Below are 20,804 nucleotides of genomic sequence, written 5' to 3' on the forward strand. Positions count from 1 at the left end.
GGTACTTTACCTTACTTATGAAAATGTGAGGTTTCAGAGAATCTGATGATTATCTCTAAAATCAAAATGCAGTACATTTTCTGAAATTTTAGATCTAAGCTCCCTTTTGTGAGGTTGAATTTCGATTTTAGGTGGGATAAAATACTGGAGCACGAAAACAATAGATTCATTTCCTCCTCATTAAATACAGGTTTAGTTTCAAACATTTCAACCCTAGGATATTTTATCTCATGGTACGCCTCCCCCTTCTCATCCTTGAAAAAATGAAAAATTCCCAAAAATTTTTGAAATTCATCAAAAAAATCAAAAGGAGGTGAACGTTTGAAAATTATAAGTTTTTCAATAAAATTGATTCGACATTAAAATTTGGATTTTATTTTTAAATTTTGAAAAATGAGATTGAAAGTACAGGCAGGATTTTAAAGCAACTTACTTCATTCTTTTCGAAACACAGCTTACCTAATGCGACCTAAATTTGGAATTTTTATACTTGATGCAATAATGTGAATTTATACGAGTAATCCTTAATTAAAAATTTAGCATCAAAAAATGCCAAAAATAGTCCACCTGCTCCCTTTTACACCAAAAAATTCGTCAACATCAACACATTATAATTTGGTTTCGTTTTCCCGTAAGGCTTAATTAACTTGAAAGATTCGAATAGAAATGGACAGTATAAAAAGTGGATTACCTACCTACCAGTTTTCATCTGCTTTAAAGAGGTACACAGGAAGGGAGAAGAGAGAAGTAAAATTAAATTAAGTTGTAAATTTTGAAAAGAATTCAAAGTACGTAGGTAGATATTTTTCTGCCCCTTTTTCCCTTTCCTTCCCCAGCAATCACCAGTTTTTCTCTCTCTCTCTCTCTTCTCTTCTTACATATACTATTAAATGACCGCAAGGAATACAAAAAAATTAATTTTATTTTCGCATTGAAAAACAAAAAGTCATCTTTGGAAAAAACCGAGCTAAACGACGTAATTCTTCCATCATCGTATACAATTTTAGACCCCACTTACACGAGCGTATAAAAGAAAAAGAAGGGTAAAGAAAAGACCGAAAAAAATCTCGTCACCGTAAAAAAAACACCATTTCGTAACCGAGCCGAGCTACCGCTCCATAGTCTATGTAGCGAAGCGGGACAAGGCGGGTGCGGCGCGGCGGCGGTGTTTCTTATTTTAATCGAATTTATGGCTAAAATTGTAATAATTAAATTTTCTATTACCGCAGCGTCGGTCGGCTTTCTTCCCCATTTTCCCTGCGCCCTGCGTGTACGTTTTCGCTTTATACCTACTTTCGAACAGATGTTCGATATCCCTATTTAGGACGACGGCGTCTCGTTCGTTAAAACAACTACTAAAACAATTTAATTGCTTAATTATCTTCGCGGCGTCGTTTAAATTACTGCCAGGTAAATTTCAATACTGCAACGTAGAGTTATAAATAATAAGCCCGAAAGTTAATTAAAAAAATTTCTATTAATTTCATCCGTATATAGATAGAGCGAGAAGGAGAGAATGAATGATCGAATCGCAATTTATACCAGGGCAATTAAACTAGTTTATTCGTTTTCTAATGTGTCGACTTTTATACACACATATACGAGTACGAGTATCGTAAAGGTACGTATTATACAGGGTGTTCGATAAATCTCGGTCGTACCTGTAAGGTTCGCGAGAGTTGTAATGACACATGCCCATGATTAAATTTATTTCGTTAAGAGGAAAAAAAACTATACAGCTGCCTACGATGATACACTTTGAGTACCCCTTATTCTCTCATATGAACAGCAGAATAGATCGAAAAAAAAAACATTATTTTTGATCAAATTCATCACAAGTGTAGGTACATAGAGTTGAATTGAAAATGTTTATACAAAATGTGAGCCATCTAGGTACCTACTTCAGAAGGAGATACCGTTCCCAAGAAATAAAGTACCTAATCCTTATTTTTACTCGTGAAAAATTTTTTTCGATTTTTTTCGCACTCATCCCCATAAGTCATTGGTTCATCCCATGAAAAAAGTCCATGAAAATCTTAATTTTCCAAGTGAAAATCAAGAGTGCCAAGAACCTCCTTCCTCCAGTTAATTCTTTTTTATATTGTAAGTATTCGTACTGGACATTTTTTCCAGAGTGAAGGACAGCCTTGAAAAAAAAAATCAAAAAAATGTAACAGATAAAATAATGATTGAAGGAATATAAAAATTCGAAACATTCTCAATTTATGCATCAGAATTCTTCTGAATAACTTCATTTTCGAAAAAAAACCACCATGATCTTCCAAGAAATGTTGGACCTTCCTGTAGAGCCCTTCAAAATGAAAAAAAATCGTATTTTGGCCCCTCTCCACGAATCTCCGCACCAACCACAGTTGAAAAAAAATCAAAAAATGAAATGGAAAATTTTTGTAAATAATTTTCAATTTCTCTGTTAGAATCACTTTAACTAAGTAACCTCTTTCCTAGAAAAAGACTTTCCTGATCTCTGCAAAAATCCTAAAAGTGAAATAAGAAAGGAAATTTTTCAAAAAATGTTTGGAGGGGCAAAGGAGGGGTTTCCAAAACATGAAAAATATCCAAAAATTTCTTTAAAAATGCTCATCAATTTTTCTTTTATTTCTTTTCTCATTTTTCATTTTGGGAGCTTTGCACAAGGGGACCTTTATTTGGGGCACCGAAAGAAACTTTTATTGGAAAGAAGATTAGATAGGTACTTACTTGGAAAAATTTTAATGCGAATAAATTGAAAAATTTTGAGAAATGTTCAATGACATGCACTTTTCCTATTCCATGTTTTCGATGTTTCCAATTTTTTTGGCGGGGGGGGGGCTCTTTTCAAAAGTTTATTTCAACTGAGTTTCAATAAAATCGATCTGGAGACGAAAAGAAGCGTCCCGACGGTGCCAAAAAACGAAATTTATGGCACCCTCGGCACATAAAAGTGACATAATTGCGTCATTTCATGACAAGAAATAAAAGTGCTTCAAATAGGACATCAAGTACGTGACATAAAAAAGTTGCAATTATCTCATGCCATAAAACTTGTACTTTTATGGAAAGAAATCAAACCATATTGAAGTGACATGAATGGACTTTGAAATGGCGCATATCAATACCATATTCAGTGTTTTAAAATGTGACCCAAAAATGGCATGCCATGAAATGAGTCGTTATACTGTTGGGATTATGAGCCATTATCTCACCCCAGTAAATGACACTTATAAATGATGCCATACCCGACGGTGCCAAAAAACGAAATTTATGGCACCCTCGGCACATAAAAGTGACATAATTGCGTCATTTCATGACAAGAAATAAAAGTGCTTCAAATAGGACATCAAGTACGTGACATAAAAAAGTTGCAATTATCTCATGCCATAAAACTTGTACTTTTATGGAAAGAAATCAAACCATATTGAAGTGACATGAATGGACTTTGAAATGGCGCATATCAATACCATATTCAGTGTTTTAAAATGTGACCCAAAAATGGCATGCCATGAAATGAGTCGTTATACTGTTGGGATTATGAGCCATTATCTCACCCCAGTAAATGACACTTATAAATGATGCCATATAGGCTGTTTATGTTGTGCCACAAAATGGACTATAATAATGATGCACGAATCGAACATTACAAAGACAAATAATAGACCTGTACTCATGATATCACCATAAATCATTCACCAAATTGGCACATTATTGATACAGTTTCTGATCACTGCTCAGGTGACTTGATTATGTTACATAATTACATATCTCTCAACTCAACATAAAAGTGCTCTAAAGGAATGCTTTAAACTGCACTCAAAAAAATATCACTTATGTCACATTATCAGGAACTAAAATATACGTTATAAAAACGTCATATTTCAATACCATATTCAGTGTTTTAAAATGTGACCCAAAAATGGCATGCCATGAAATGAGTCGTTATATCGTTGGGATTATGAGTCATTATCTCACCCCAGTAAATGACACTTATAAATGATGCCATATAGGCTATTTATGTTGGGCCACAAAATGGACCATAATCATGATACACAAATCGAACATTACAATGACAAATAATATACCTGTATTCATGATATCACCATGAGATGCCACAAATCAATCACCAAATTGGCACATTATTGATACAGTTTCTGATCACTGCTCAGGTGACTTGATTATGTTACATAATTACATATCTCTCAACTCAACATAAAAGTGCTCTAAAGGAATGCTTTAAACTGCACTCAAAAAAATATCACTTATGTCACATTATCAGGAACTAAAATATACGTTATAAAAACGTCATATTTCAATACCATATTCAGTGTTTTAAAATGTGACCCAAAAATGGCATGCCATGAAATGAGTCGTTATATCGTTGGGATTATGAGTCATTATCTCACCCCAGTAAATGACACTTATAAATGATGCCATATAGGCTATTTATGTTGGGCCACAAAATGGACCATAATAATGATACACAAATCAAACATTACAATGACAAGTAATATACCTGTACTCATGATATCACCATGAGATGCTACAAATCATTCACCAAATTGGCACATTATTGATACAGTTTCTGATCACTGCTCAGGTGACTTGATTATGTTACATAACTACATATCTCTCAACTCAACATAAAAGTGCTCTAAAGGAATGCTATAAACTGCACTCAAAAAAATATCACTCATGTCTCATTATCAAGAACTAAAATATACGCTTTAAAAACGTCATATTTCAATACTAAATACACTGGTTTAAAATGTGACTGAAAAATGGCGTGCCATGAAGTGAGTCGTAATTTTGTTGGAATTATGAGCAATTATCTCATCACTTCAAGTAGCACTTACAAATGATGCATTATAGACTGTTCATGTCATGCAACAAGAGAGCTCGTAATACTGATAGATAAATCTAACCATTCAATGACAAATTAATAGGCATATACTCATGATACCAGCACAAGGTGCCGCATATCATTCACCAAATTGGCACATTAGAGATACACTTCTTGGTCACTGTCTAAGTGACTTGATTATGTGGTATACCAACATATCTCCCAAGGTAGCACAAAAGTGCTTTAAAGGAATGCTTCAAACTGCACTCAAAAAAATAAACTTCTGTCTCATTATCAAGAATTAAAGTATGCGCATTTAAAAACGTCATATTTCAATACCATATTCAGTGTTTTAAAATGTGACCAAAAAATGGCATGTCATGAAATGAGCCGTTATGTTGCTGGAATTATGAGCAATAATCTCACCACTAAAAATGGCACTTACAAATGATATGCAACAAAACAGCTCATTATGATGATACATAAATCTAACCATTAATGACAAATAATAGGCATGTACTTATGATACCACCGCAAGATGCCGCATATCACAAACTAAATTGGCACATTAAAGATACACTTTTTGGTCACTGTCTAAGTGACTTGATTATGTGGCAAGCCTACATATCTCTCAACGTGACATAAAAGTGCTTTAAAGGAATGCTTTAAATGGCACTCAAAAAGTACTACTTATGTCTCATTATCAAGAACCAAAAGATGCGCATCAAAAACGTCGTATATCAATACCATTTACAATTGTTTGAAATGTGACTAAAAAATGGTGTGCCATGAAGTTAGTCGTTATTTTGTTAGAATTATGAGCAATAATCTCGCCACTAAAAATGGCACTTACAAATGATGCGTTATAGACCGTTCATGTCATGCAACAAAAGAGCTCATAATAATGATACATAAATGTAACCATGCAATGACAAATGGGTCATTCCATGTCAAGCTCAACCAAATAAAGTCAATTTTGAAAGTCATGTCTTTCGATTTCGCTCAAATTTTTTTTACAATATCTACCCACCCAGTAAGTAAGAAAGCCGCAATCAGTTTGGTCCCAGCCCCCTCAGGGGGTGGGTGGGGGGGGGGCTTCCATTATTTTCACATTGTCTCGAGGTACTCAACTTCAGCAGCTCATTCCTCCAAAACTATGATACTTTGATCAAAACTGATTTCACAGTTCAAAAGGGCATTGAATTTTGAACTTTTTAAGTGTTTTGAAATTTTCAAAAGTTGAAAGTTGAACTTTCAATTTGAAAGTTCAAATTTCTAAATGGCGCTGTAAGTGGGAGCTACCATTTGAAATTTTGAAAAAATTTCCATAGATGTACATTTTGATACTTTCTTGAAATATTTAGGTTTCGAGATGAAACTCTTGACGGAGGGGGAGCACCCCCTCCCCCCAATTTTGGGTGAAACTTTCGAAAGAAAATCTGGGGCATGTGATATATCGAATTGTATGTTTTCGGCGACGCTGAACACGAATATGACGTTAGATTTTTGATAGGACCCCATCCACGGCCCCCAGCACCTCCCCAAAGGGGGTGAAAGTTCAAAAAAGTGTTTTGTTCGTGCGACACATGGAATAATATGTTTTTGGTGACGCTGAACACGAATATGACGTCAGATTTTTGATTTGACCCGTCCATGGCCCCCTGCACCTCCCCAAAGGGGATAAACCCCCAAAAAATTGTAACATTCGTGTGACACATGAAATAGTATGTTTTCGATAACGCTGAACACGAATATAGCCATTGTTTTTTTAAATCGACCTCACCCATGGCCCCCAGAACCTCCCCCAATAGGTAAAAGCCCAAAAAAATTGTTGGGGGCCGTGGATGAGGTCCAATCAAAAATCTGACGTCGTATTCCTGTTCAGCGTCACCAAAAACATATTATTCCATGTGTCGCACGAACAAAACACTTTTTTGAACTTTTACCCCCTTTGGGGAGGTGCTGGGGGCCGTGGATGGGTCCTATCAAAAATCTAACGTAATATTCGTGTTCAGCGTCGCCGAAAAAATACAATTCGATATATCACATGCCCCAGATTTTCTTTCGAAAGTTTCACCCAAAATTGGGGGGAGGGGGTGCTCCCCCTCCGTCAAAAGTTCCATCTTGAAACCTAAATATTTCAAGAAAGTATCAAAATGTACATCTATGGAAATTTTTTCAAACTTTTAAATGGTAGCTCCCACTTACAGCGTCATTTAGAAATTTGAACTTTCAAATTGAAAGTTCAACTTTCAACTTTTGAAAATTTCAAAATACTTAAAAAGTTCAAAATTCAATGCCCTTTCGAACTGTGAAATCAGTTTTGATCAAAGTATCATAGTGTTGGAGGAATGGGCTGCTGAAGTTGAGTACCTCGAGACAATGTGAAAATAATGGAAGCCTCCTCACCCGCCCCCTGAGGGGGCTGGGACCAAACTGATTGCGGCTTTCTTACTTACTAGGTGGGTAGATATTGTAAACAAAATTTGAGCGAAATCAAAGGACATGACCCAAAAACGTTGGTTGAGTTGACATGGAATGACCCAAATACCACAAGATGCCTCATATCACAAACTAAATTGGCACATTAAAGATACACTTTTTGGTCACTTTCTAAGTGACTCGATTATGTTGCAAACCTACATATCTCTCAACTTAACATAAAAGTGCTTTAAAGAAATGCTTTTAATTGCACTGAAAAAGTACTACTTATGTCTCATTATCAAGAACCAAAATATGCGCATCAAAAACGTCATATATCAATACTATTTACAGTTGTTTGAAATGTGACTAAAAAATGGTGTGCCATGAACTGAGTCGTAATTTTGTTGGAATTATGAGCAATTATCTCGTCACTTCAAATGGCACTTTCAAATGATGTATTATAGACTTTTCAGGTTGTGCAATATAAGGGCTCATAATGATGGTACTTAAATTGAAACTTGCAACGACAAATAATAGGCATGTACACATGATGCCACCATAAGATGCCGCATATCATTCACTAAATTGGCACATTATTGATACAGTTTCAAATCACAGCTCAAGTGACTCCATTATGTTACATAACTACATATCTCTCAGTGTAACATAAAAGTGCTTTAAAGAAATGCTTTAAATTGCACTCAAAAAACACCACCCATGTCTCATTATCAAGAACTAAAATATGCGCATTAAAAACGTCATATTTCAGTACTGTATACAGATGGTTTAAATTGTGACTGAAAAATGGCATGCTATGAAGTGAGTCGTAATTTGTTGGAATTATGGGCAATCATATCATCACTACAAATGGCACTTTTAAATGATGGTATTATATACTTTTCACATTGTGCAATATAAGGGCTCATAATGATGGTACATAAATTGAAACTTGCAATGACAAATAATAGGCATGTATTCATGAAACCACCACAAGATGCCGCAAATCTTTTACCAAATTGGCACTTTGATGATACAGTTTCTAGTTACTGTTTAAGTTTCTTGATTACATGACATAACTACATATCTCCCCATGCAACATAAAACTGCTTTGAACACAGGCTTTAAATTGCACTCAAAAAAAAATATCTCTTGAAAATAAAATATCATCATCATATTCGGATTGTATGACCTTAAAATGAAAAATTTGAACATATCAACGTGTGGCACATTGAAAAGCACGTTTTTAAGGTTGTACAATCCGAATTTGATTGTTTTTTTTTTGTTTTTTTTTTTTTTAAGGGATGTGGATGAAGTGCGTATTTTGAGAGAAGAGAAAAATTCATGTGTGTGAGATTGGAGAGATTTGCATCAAAATTATGTATTTTTGAAAACTGAAAAATTTCATAAATAATCCTAGGAGCACCTGCAAGCACCCAAAAATCATGCATTCCTAATTCTACACCTAAACATACTACTGAACCTATGTAAATCAAAAAGTACGCGGGATTAGAGGGTATTTGATTACTTTTATAGAAACATGTAAATCACCATCATTTAAAAAATGGTATCTCTTTGAAAAATTATTTTTGAAAAAAGTAATGTTCATTTCTTCCCTGCTAACGGCTCATCCCCTCACCCCATGAAAAAAATATTATCAAATTCGGATTCTATGACCTCAAAAACATACATATTGATGTATTGCACGTTGATATGCTCAAATTTGTCATTTCTCCCGCTCTTAACATCTCACCTCTCCCCACAAAAAATATTATAAAATTCAGATTCTACTACCTCAAAACATGTGGGTCATTAACTTTTTTTAATATTTATATATACTGGGATAAGATATTGAATTGCGCCCATTGTAGGGGGTCTCCTGGCCCATAGGAATGACATGACACCTGAATGTCCCAAAAAATGACATAGGTATACTTTGAAGAGCAAAGTATTGAAAGAAAATAGACGCATCACAGTAAAAAAACAGTGTAATAAACTCAATGATGCACAGTAAATGTGTAGTTTAGCCTTCAAACTTAGATTAAAATAAAATAAATGCAAACCATAATTAATTACATTACAAAATTTCTCCAAGAGATTGTCAAAAAAGTTTTAAATGACAAATTAAAATAAGAACATTCGCATATTATGTAACACAAATGTGTGTAGGGTGACAACGTCTTCAACAAGTCAAAAAATGCCAACTGTAAATACATAATTGCAATTTATACATAGTTTACAAGTGAAAAAAAAGTGAATTCAACAACGAGTTGTGCATAGCAGGTCAGGTAGCCTTACAACTATCAACATATTTTTTAAAAAGAAATAAAGATGCAAATTTCTTTAATGAGAAAATATTGAATTAAATAAATTTTCGAATTTACCAAAATATAGTGAATTTGTCAACGTATGTAGCTATTATAAATTATCAGAAAATTTTTGAATCATTCTTTCGAACATTTCTTCATGATAAAGTGAAATGCATGAAGATATCGTAGCAATAAACTGTTATCGAAGGTTTTATTAGTACAGTTTCCCTCAGTATTACTCTGACATCAACTACAGTCATCAACTATACCTAAATAAGCGATTCTCATTAATATGAGCGTGCCTTACAACGCAGAAATTTGTAGAAAATTATTCCATAAATTTTCTCAATCGTTCACACGAGTTTGTAAAATATGAATGGGTAATGGTGTTCTGACAAACTACACAGTACCATAAAACACAACTGGCTTTGATATCAAACCCTGTGCACACATCAACAGGTGTCCAACAAATTTTTTTAGAACGTAGTCTCTCTTAACTTGTTGCAAAATGTGATCAAGTTTTATCCACTTCGGTTGAATCAGTTGAAAAATGATCGAGATAAACAGTGCAATCGTTCACACGAGTTTGTAAAATATGACGGTGTTCTGACAAACTACACAGTACCATAAATCACAACTGGCTTTCATATCAAACCCTGTGCACACATCAACTGGTGTCCAGCAAATTTTTTGAGAACAAAGTCTCTCTTAACTTGTTGCAAAATGTGATCAAGTTTTATCCACTTCAGTTGAATCAGTTGATCATTAACCAGAAAAAAATGAACCTTTTTGTTTGAGTATGTACCATTCTCATTTCCCTTTATGTAAGGCTACCTTGGCCACTAATTACCAGACTATAGTTGCATCATACTTGATCTTAAATGATAAGAGTATTTTAATGAAAAGAGATGATAAAGAATTATTGTTTCTTGAAAAAAATTGAGAGGGGTTTTGCGATAAGGGCCCTTGTGGTGATATTTCGTTTTTTTTTCAGGAGAGAAAAAACATCGAATTGCTTCGATTTTTTTTTTTTTTTTTTTATTTTTGGGTGCAGTGTTGTCCTGCGCATAGGTTGGATGGGAAATTTTGAAGAAATTCGTTCATCATCGCCTGATATCAGTGATTTAGAAAAGAGACCTTGTGGTGAACAGCCAAATTTACACAACGTTACAGACTACTCCGCAAAAAAATACTGAGAAATTCGGATTAGCCATGAAATTTTACATAGGTAACAACAATAAAATGATTTTTCCATCGACCTTTTTTTAAAAAAAAAAAATCAAAAACAAACAAAAACTATGTTTTTTGATTTCCCAAAAATGTGAGTTTTTGAGTATTCATGTTAAAGTAATTTTTAAAACGAGAAGTTGATGAGATAGGCGAAATCTGATTACACCATTCGATTTCTCGTGAAAAAGTAAGTTGGAATCGTCAATAAAAAAAAACATCGAATCACCACAAGGACCCATATCGCGAAACGCCTCTCAATTATTAAATTTTGAATTTAACTAAACAGTTCTAGAATAAGATCTAAAAAATCTGTAATTATAAAAATCTAAAAATACACGAAACGATAAATCTAAATTATAATTTTAAACAACTTGAAGATTTGAGACCTCCGAGCCATCTTAACCGTAAAAATTTTGAATTACGGTCCTATATACCTTCGATTTTTGGACTTACGCATCTTCGTTATTCTTCTCTTTACAATTATCATGCGTATACCGTAACCACTTCGAAATTCTGGCAGGTATGTCCGCCGCTTCGTTTTTACCATGTTTTTCACTCAAAACTTCTGCAAAAAACAAATGAAAATGAAGAATTATTTACCTGTCATGTAAATTTAATATTGTTCAGGTGTACTCACTTTCAATAACTTTGTAAATACTGGATTTACAAAATGTTAATTTGTTGTTTTGACCGGTAAAGTTTATTTTGTTGCGAACGATGCCTGGGGTCAGGACCGCCTTCATTATGACTGGTACTGTTTCCTTCAGGCTTTTCCCTCCGAAATCCGTCAGATAAGTTTTCTAAAAAAAAAAAAAAAATTATAACACACATATTTTATAAACGTAATTTTCTGCCCAGGAAAAAACGAAGAAACAGATTAATTTGAGATTTAAAAAACCCTTTCACTCGATGAAATGAACTCATCAAAAAAAAATAATTAAAATTTGAAAAGATTCACAAAATAAACTAGTTTTTATTTTTTTGTTGCGAGTGTAATTTCTATCAACTTTTTCATAAAATACGTCAGAAAGAGGCCAAAATAAGGCAACTGAATAAAGGAGTCCCGATAAGGCCACTTTTTGGGCCCTGCACAGTTACCTTATCGACTCGATCACTCATAAAATGTTGTAAAAAATGTCCCAAATACGAATCCCCATTTTTGGGCTCCAGGGGGGTTCCCAAAGTTGTGAATAAAAAAAGAATTTTAGGAACCACTGAGTATCATTTTCAAAAACTTTTTCAGCGTAAAATATCTGTTTGAACCCAATAAACGTTATGCGAGGTGATTTTTCTATTCTCAACCCTCGAGGGCAGCAATTGGGGGGTTTTGATTTTTGGAAAATTTTGGAACCACCATTTTGGACCTACCCCTCTAAGCCCCGCTAAAAAGCTGCTTACAGTTTATTAGTATCTGAAAGACCTCCATCATACCAAATTTTGAGCTCAATAAAATTTTGCGCTGGTACTCAAAAATCCAATTTTCTGATTTTTCGTAATTTCGATGTTTTGGGAATCCCTGGAAAATTAGAAACCTGTAATTTGCGCCAAACGTAACGTTTTGAAGTATATATTCAATAATCTAGATGAAAAAGATGAATAAAACTCCCTGTATATTCGTAATTTTGAACCCTTTTCAACTTTTTCAACAGACACGCAAAAATAGGGGTTAAATGGGTCAACTTCACCAATCAAAAGTTTTTTTCATGTTTTAAATAAAAAAATCATATTTTTTTGCAAACTTGAAATTATTTTAAATCGACTTTACGACATAGTGTCATCGCAATTTTTTAATATGTTGTTCAGCTAGCATGAAAATGTTGTCCATAATATATTTTTTTCAGAGTTTTTGAGAGTCGGAACGATATAAAAACTACATTTTGAAACTTTTTGAGCTAATTTTTGTACGAAAAAAAGTGACAACACAGATTTTTATGATACTATCAAAAAACTTTTCAAACCCCCTAACTATAGGAAAAACTTCCATTTTGGTAGCTGAAAAAGTAACCAGAAAAAAAACATCAAAATTCAAAAAAAAATCCTCAATTTCGCGAATAAAATACATCAAAACCTGGAAAAAATTGACACAAGTTTCAATAAAAAAAAAAAAAAAAAAAAAAAATGCAAACCAAAATTATTGAAATTGAGAGAAAACTAAAACGCGAAAAAAAAACAAGAAAGCTCCCCAAAAAATTCGAAATAAAAACATCAAGTCTTGAAATCCAAACCAAAACAAAACTCAAAAAAAAAAACTGTAAAAAAATTTCACAAAAATGTATGTAAGCTGAAGAAAATTACTGAAATTTGGCGCAAAATTAGGAGGAAATTTCATAAAAGTCACGAAAATTCAAGAAAAAAGGTTTCGCCGAAATTAAGAACAAAAATTTAGTCAGAAAAACGAACCCATAAAATTCAAAATAAAATTATGGAAGGGATGAAAATGGAAAACTTTCGAAAATTCAGTTCAGGAAAAATCAATGAGAAATCAGGACATGGAACTCGCGAAAATTAAATTAAAAGTATGAATATCTACAGAAAAAACCACAAACATTTTGAGAAAAATCATCAAAAAATTTCGAGTAAAACTCAAGACGACTCAAAAGAAAAAAATAATTCGTACTTGAAAAAAAAAATTGTTCAGAGAGAGAGAGGAAATCCTGAGGACCTTTCTCATAACTGAGAGGGAAAGAGAAAGAAGACAGGGATCGACGAATAAAAGATATCAAGACTCCGAAAAAAAATCCACCACAAAAGATGAAAATGAAAAAACAAACTCATCAAATCATGAAGAAGCTTCCCTCCCTCCCTAAAAAAATTATCAAAATTCAAAGGAAATCATAACTTTTGGAAGAAAAAAATTCACAATTCCACAAGCTAGTTTTTTTAAAGCACTATGACCAGATAAAAAACTGCTAAGAAAACAGTCCAAATTAAGGCAAAAAAATAACCGTAATTTAAAGCAAAAATAAAATCGTGAAAATTCGAAGTTAAAAATTCCATCAAAACTGGAGAAATCTTTGCAAAAATTTGAACACAAAAAAAAATGAAAATTGCGGGAAAATCATTGAAAAACCAAAAAAAAAGAATTCTTAAAAATTCAAAAGAAAAAATTGTTATAAAGAAATTACGAGAATTTGAGGTGATAAAATTCAGCAACAATTCAAGCGAAAAAAAAAACATCAAAATTATTCAAAACAAAATCATTAAAAAAACCGCTACAACTCAAGATGTAAAAATCGATCAAAACAGAACCAAATCCAGTTAAAACTATCGAGAAATTCAAAAATAATGAGCAATACTTTGTTAAAATTAGAAAAACCCCAAACAAATTCTAAAGAAAAACCATCAAATCAGGAAAAATGAAATTCGTAACAATTTTAATTTTTTCTTCTTCAAAAATTCTAGTTATAATTTTGGGGGGAAAAAGGAAATTTGTAAAAAAAAATAAAAAAACTAGAAAAAAATAACTTTTAGTAACCAACATTTTTAGAAAGTAACCAAAAGTTACTAATATGTAGCCTATGTAGTAATTTCAGAGTGTCAGTAAAAATGGATTTTTTATTTTTTTCAAAAAAATTGAAATTTACTGAATTTCTTGGGAAATTTGTTGTGTCTATTACAAAAAAATAACCATTCACTTCGAAAAGTACAATTTTTGACATTTTTAATGACTGAAAATGAGCGATTTTCAAAAAAATAAAATAAAATTAACGAAATATAAAATTTCTTCGAGGCATTCGGGTAAATTCAATCGGTAGAACACCGGCATTTGATGTACTTTGGATGCGGGATCAAGTCCCATTCACGTCCGAGCAATAATAGAAAAAATGTTGGTCATTGAGAACTTCACTAATTCGAATTTCATTTATACACAATTCCTATGTGAGCCTTTATGCAGCATAAATTCAAAATTTATAAATATTCTAACTAAACAAAAAAAAAAGTACTCGAGTAAAAATTCAGTAGGTATCTTAGTATGAATTACCATCGATTCGAAATAATCGACATCCTTCAGTTTTTCTTCCATTTGCATAAAATCATCCATGCATTCAAGTGGAAAGCTATCGAAGTCCATATGTCTTTTAGAAGAACGGGCCAAATCGATGACGAGGTTTTTAATTTCTTTTATATCATCTTGTTGACTTCTATTAGATTTCTCAATTAAGAAAAGCCGATTTTTGATATCGATGATATCTTCTTCTAAACAGAGGGAAAGCAAAATTCATATTATTAAAAAATAAAACTTCGAATACAGGTACGATGTATAGGTACGTGAAGTTTCTGGATTTTAAAACTCACCCAAGTATTTCATTCGTTTTGGTTTCACCACAAATCGTTTCACGCGTTTTCTTTTATTTTCAGGAGTGGGATGAGTCGTATCATCACTTTTGTCCGTGTCTGAAACAAAATTACAGATTAAAGTAAAAATTGACATTACTTTTCAAATTTTTTGAATGTTTTCGCGAAAAATATATATGCGGGGACGTTAAGTAGAGTGCTGGAAAGAACTATACATATAATTTTGCTATTGCACTTTATACATAAATTATACTTTTTCTGTGAGTCATTTTTTTCAATTTAAAAAAAAATTGAACATTTTTTAGTGTAGAAATTTTTACATGCTGTTTTTTCTTTGATAGTAAAAATAATTTTTCGCGGCTCCAAATTTTTTTTCACGGATATAGGTAAATGTTTGAACTTTAAAATTTGTATTTTTACCTGATGTTATGTCGCTGCTTTCGTCGTCATATTTATCGGATTTTTCGTCATCTTTATGGGATTTTTCCTTATCTTTATCGGATTTTTCCTTATCTTTATCGGATTTTTCATGAACTTCGTCCCTACGGGGTGCAATTAATGAAGCCGAACTGGATTGGAGAAGCTGTTCTTCGAGCGGCTTGCATTTATCATAATCGTCTATTAATTAGACAACAAGATTTAAAATTTCCATCAAAGTATACCTTCTTACCTAAATTTTATACCTGATTTTTCAACTTACCCAAGACATGATGAATATTTTCAACCGAATACACAGGCCATTTTGTATTAGGTTCTTTTCCAGATGAAATCCTTTTTACTGTAGCGTGTTTCGGAGGTGGGTAATAAAACTTCTTTTCACCTTCGATGAACCAACATGTTGGAACCGTACATATCTCCACGATTCCGCTGTCAACGTTTTTTGTTGATACAATTTTAAATGATGCCGCCATGCTCAAAAAATATGTACCTTCTAAAATCAATCAAAACAAAACAAATAAAAATTAAAAACCCTCGTATTTCTACTTATTGGATTTTTTCCATGCTCGTAGGTATAATTATTCTGTAACTATCGGTCGTTTCAGAGACGATTAAGAAAGCTAGCTTATGAAGATCAACGTGAAATTAACTATACTGCTCAAACGAAGTTGGAGCAAATGTTATTAAAAAAAATATATTATAGCAAAACCAGCAAATTCTTTAAAAAACCTAAGAAATTCATAACTTTTGTACATACTTTTTGTAAATACCAGATTTTCATACTCAAAATCATTTTTTTTTTTTTGAGAGAGAGAGAGAAAGAGAGAGGCAACTCTAATTATGTATTTAAGGGGTATATTTTTTCTAAAATCAGTACCTCCCACGTAGACGAAATGTTTTTTCGCGCTAGAAGGATTTGTACAAAATTTTTGACTCGTAAAAATTTTTCACATTGAACTTGGTACAGTCTTATTTTTAAGAAATATTGATTTCCATTAAAAGAAATTGACAAATTCCTGAATATCAACTTTTGACTTGAAAAAAAAATAACCAACTTTCCAAAATTACGCTAATGGAATATCAAATTTTTCTGCACAGTGAGATCCGGTGAGAATATAGAAATGGGATGAATTTACTTGAATTTTCAACAAAAAAAAATCAAAAATGCAAACAGTTTCGAAAAAAAAAATTAAAAATTGAGCATTTTGGGAATTTTTTTTCAAATTTTCAAATCGTCACAATTGGAGAAAGTACTGATTTCACCATCTCATCGTGAAAGGCTCTTTGAGAAAAAATTTTCTAAAATGAACAATTTCTGATTTTATTTTGAGAATGTTCGTATTTCGGGGAAACCAAACTTGAAATTTCAAAAATTCCAGGAAAAAAACTTGGAAATGAGTTGACTGATTTAATATACCTACCTACTGAACATTAAGAAATATTGAATTTTTCGTCGCAGAGATCCAGTGAGACTCATTTCTATTCATTTTTCACGAACTAATTTTTAGAAATTTTTCAAAAATTATGTAGGTAACTAAAATCTAATTGCTCCCTTCAAACAAAGTCAAATTTATTCGTAAAAAGTTTTCAAATTTAAGAAAAAAAATTCTTAAAAATGAACATTTTGAAATTTTTTTCAAAAATGTTTGCATTTTAGATTTTTTTGTTGAAAATTTAAGTAAGTTCATCCCCTTCATACACTACCGTTACTCGATCTATACCTAAACTTGAGACAATTGACGAAATGAAATCGACTGAGTACCTATAAAACCACAAATGTTGAATATGAAATTAATAGAAAAATTTTGGTGTTACACATAAAAACTAAACATAAAAACTAAAACTTCGGCATAGTTTACTCCGGGGCTGCAAAACGACAGATATGTGATATCGGAATTGTGGCAAATGTTTCTTCATCATCGGTAAGTGGCATTGCAAAGAGTTTACTTTTTATACAATTCAATGGGAACAACATCGGTTTCCGTTCGTTGAAGTGCGCCATTTCCACTTTGAAATAATTCTTCAGGAAACGTTCCTTTTTCTCAAATTTACCCAGCACTAGAAAGACGTCGTTACTTTTTAAGGATTTAATAATTTCTAAAACAACGCAGATATCATCATTCCGGGAAATCACGAACGAATTTCTCATTTCTCGTTTCTGAAAAATCGGATTTTTTGGTTTTGTCTTAATCGTAAATTCCTTCGTTTTTAATTTTTCGTACAATTCATAATGGCTTAAATCCGAATCACTAATAAATAATTTTGCGAATCGATCCACTGAATGCCTTTTGAAAAATTCGATGTCTTCATTTCGAGTTAGATTTACAGCCGCCAACCTTTGATCTTTATACTTTAAAACAACTTGCTGCAACGGTAAGTTTCCCTGCTTTACAAATCCTTTTACCTTCTGTAAAAAACTTTCAAACTGAAAACAACAAAAGTTGTCCGCGGGACCGTATCGTAACACGTCTTCTGGTAAATGCGTTAAAGAATGAAAATTGTGACTGATCAGATCACCACCATAAATTTTTTCAAACTCCTTCAAAAATTTTGAGATCATCTTCTGTGCTTCAACTGCATTTGTTTCGACATTTTCACAACCTAACAACAAACGACCTATTTTGTGAAACTTTAAAAAATTTTGATACATCTTCCATCGTAAGGTATCATGTGGAAAAAATATCTGACTCAAAACAATCGGACCCGTGTAAATTAAAAATTGTCTGAATTCGGTGGCTTTCCAGAACGCGAATTCGTCAATGTTTCGACAACGTCTCTGGAATTTGACAGGAGTAAACGGTTTGATTCTCAATAATACGGTATTCGCAGTTTTTATGTCATCGCTCGTCATTTTAACTTTACTTGAACCTTTATTTACAGCAGTTTTTGGCAGTCCGTTTACCCAGTAATCTAACACTTTTTTTGTTATTCCCAATGACATCAGATGCATGTAATCGAAGGGGAATCCGAGTATTACATCAAAATCGATAATATTGGCGATAGGTGAAAGTGTTTCTTCGTTGTTTCTCTTTCTATGATGATCCGGATCCACTACATTTAAAAAATCGGCAGCTGTTCTATTCACCGGTGTTTCTTCCTTTGGATTTTTTCTAAACGATGTTCGATTTCCAATTCGCTCGCCTCGAATCGAACAACGATGACAACTACTGTACCCTGTATGACCTTTAATATCCAGTATAAACGCCTTCGCTGGCGCATCGCAGATAAAATTTTGAACACGTACCTCAAATTTTCTATCATCAATAACAATGCCATTATTAATTAATCCATTAACTTCGTCAACAAAGTCGGTGAGAAATTCGTCGCTGGTAACTGATTCCGTACCTTCCCCTTCCCAATACGCTGCCACCATGATCACTTCATTACGCAGATCGCCGTCGACCTGCATCAATATTGGCCACAAACTTTTCTTAGAACTGCCAAACAACGGTAGCCCATCAACGTTTATTTTTAGCTTGATGATTCCGTCGTTTGGCATTTTGTAACAATTTTTAAAATTTAATAACCCACTCGCGACGCCAAAATAATAATATTGCCCCCCATTCGAAAAAGTTTCTATCCCGAGTTTAGTTCGTTGGCGTACCATTATTGTTCGGTAAGTAATCGGCATATCTTGAGGTTTAAAAAAATGTAATATGTCGTCTGTAGCAGATCGTGTCAAGTTGTGTTTCAAAATTATTCGCCGAAACTCGTTTAATCTTTCGTTGTCAGTGGTCATCGGCGTTGAATCAGAGAAACTATTGTTACCATCAATCACTGAAGATGTTGCATTGTTATAAATTGGAACCGTATCGGTTTCGTTCTTACTGTTTGACGTAGTGTGAGTACACGTTGTGCTAACTGAAGAGATACCCGGAGAGGTTGTTGCATTATTCAAGATTACATTCGTAGTACAAGTTGTGTTCACTGAAGAGATAGTCGGAGAGGTTGTTGCAGTATTTAAGATTACAACATCATTCGAAGTATGCGACGTAGTGTGAGTACACGTTGTGCTAACTGAAGAGATACCCGGAGAGGTTGTTGCATTATTCAAGATTACATTCGTAGTACAAGTTGAATTCACTGAAGAGATAGTCGGAGAGGTTGTTGCAGTATTTAAGATTACAACATCATTCGAAGTATGCGTAGAAGTGCCCAACAATAGTTTCCTCTCCTTGCGAATTTGTTGAGCACGCCGTTTTGAAACGAAACGACCCTCAAATTTAACTTTCTTTTTACCGGCCGATATCCGGTAATTTTTCGCCATAGTTATATATTGAAAAAAAATGATACCTGTACTTACGTAACAATGTTAATTACGTCTGACCCGATAAAATCTGGAATTCTGGATAATCTGGAATCACACATTAAACACCTAAACACCATATGCACAACCGCAAAAATTCACTTCAATTCAATCGAATATATCGATCTAAAATTAAAAAACCATTTTTGTTGGCTTCCGTACTTCTGCGAAGACAATTTTTTATCATTCACGCTGTAGGTGGCCTTTTCACGCGTTTTGAGTAGCATACAGACAGCCAACGATATGTCACGTTCGTCACATTTCAATTGATCAACACAATAGCGGTGAGGGCGCTCATTACCATATTTCAATTCAAATTGAAATTTATTTAAATTTCAAAGGATGACTTAATTTGTAAAGTTATTCAATTTAATTTATTGATTCTTTTTATTTTGTCAGACTAACAGTATCCATACTTTAAAATTTGTAGTATCTGTACTTATGGTCATTGAATCAGAGAGTCTTATTATTATGTATTCATTTAGGTACGAGGTATTAAAAAAAAAAGTGTGGTTTGTGTTTTAAGTGCTTTAATATTTATGAATTTTTAAAAAAATAAAATCCAGAAATTTTTAATATCGATTCTATAATAAGTTAATATTAATTACATGCCATCAACAATGCTTCAAAATTTCGATCAATTTCATATTCATAAATAATTGTAGCGTTCAAACTAACCTACTCGTACCATGATCATCTTTGGGATTTTTTTCAATAATTTAACGGTAAAAATTGTGAAAAACGTATTTGGATGAAAAAAAATACGTAATGTGTTGACTACAGTAATTTTTTATCCCTGAACGAGGAGAAAATTGATCCGAGAAATGCGACATACATGCGAGAGAAAAAGCTTTTGAAAAACTAGAATTCAAAACATAAAACTATAATATTATCAATAGGTCCAAATGAAACGAAAGCAAAAACTTTCGAAAATTTATGATTCAAAAAATGAAACTACATCATTTTAGAT

General features: G+C 32.9%; 2 protein-coding genes across 11 annotated transcripts in view; both read right to left on the bottom strand.

Moving 5' to 3' along the window:
• The window catches only part of LOC135835428 (LIM domain only protein 3-like), a 272,343-nt gene that overhangs the window by 47,638 nt on the left and 203,901 nt on the right, over positions 1–20,804 (bottom strand). The window lies entirely within an intron of this gene.
• LOC135835426 (uncharacterized) lies at positions 9,226–20,725 on the bottom strand. The gene is made up of 7 exons (XM_065349666.1): positions 19,832–20,725; positions 15,791–16,021; positions 15,511–15,708; positions 15,091–15,189; positions 14,777–14,991; positions 11,432–11,594; positions 9,226–11,359 (listed from the first exon to the last, which is right to left on the bottom strand). Exons 2-7 carry the CDS (start codon positions 15,999–16,001, stop codon positions 11,244–11,246), a joined length of 1,002 nt encoding a protein of 333 aa, XP_065205738.1. The 5' UTR covers positions 16,002–16,021; positions 19,832–20,725; the 3' UTR covers positions 9,226–11,243.

This window comes from Planococcus citri, chromosome 2 (genome assembly GCF_950023065.1).
Source record: "Planococcus citri chromosome 2, ihPlaCitr1.1, whole genome shotgun sequence".
Taxonomy (NCBI): Eukaryota; Metazoa; Arthropoda; class Insecta; order Hemiptera; family Pseudococcidae; genus Planococcus; species Planococcus citri.

What these genes read in the sequence shown, in the direction of transcription:
- LOC135835426 (XM_065349666.1), bottom strand. Translation starts at nt 16,001, where the DNA reads ATGGCGGCATCATTTAAAATTGTATCAACAAAAAACGTTGACAGCGGA. An exon ending in AAAACGAATGAAATACTTGG is followed by an intron (nt 14,992 to 15,090) that starts GTGAGTTTTAAA and finishes CCCTCTGTTTAG; the next exon opens with AAGAAGATATCATCGATATC. An exon ending in TCGATTATTTCGAATCGATG is followed by an intron (nt 11,595 to 14,776) that starts GTAATTCATACT and finishes TTTTTTTTTTAG; the next exon opens with AAAACTTATCTGACGGATTT.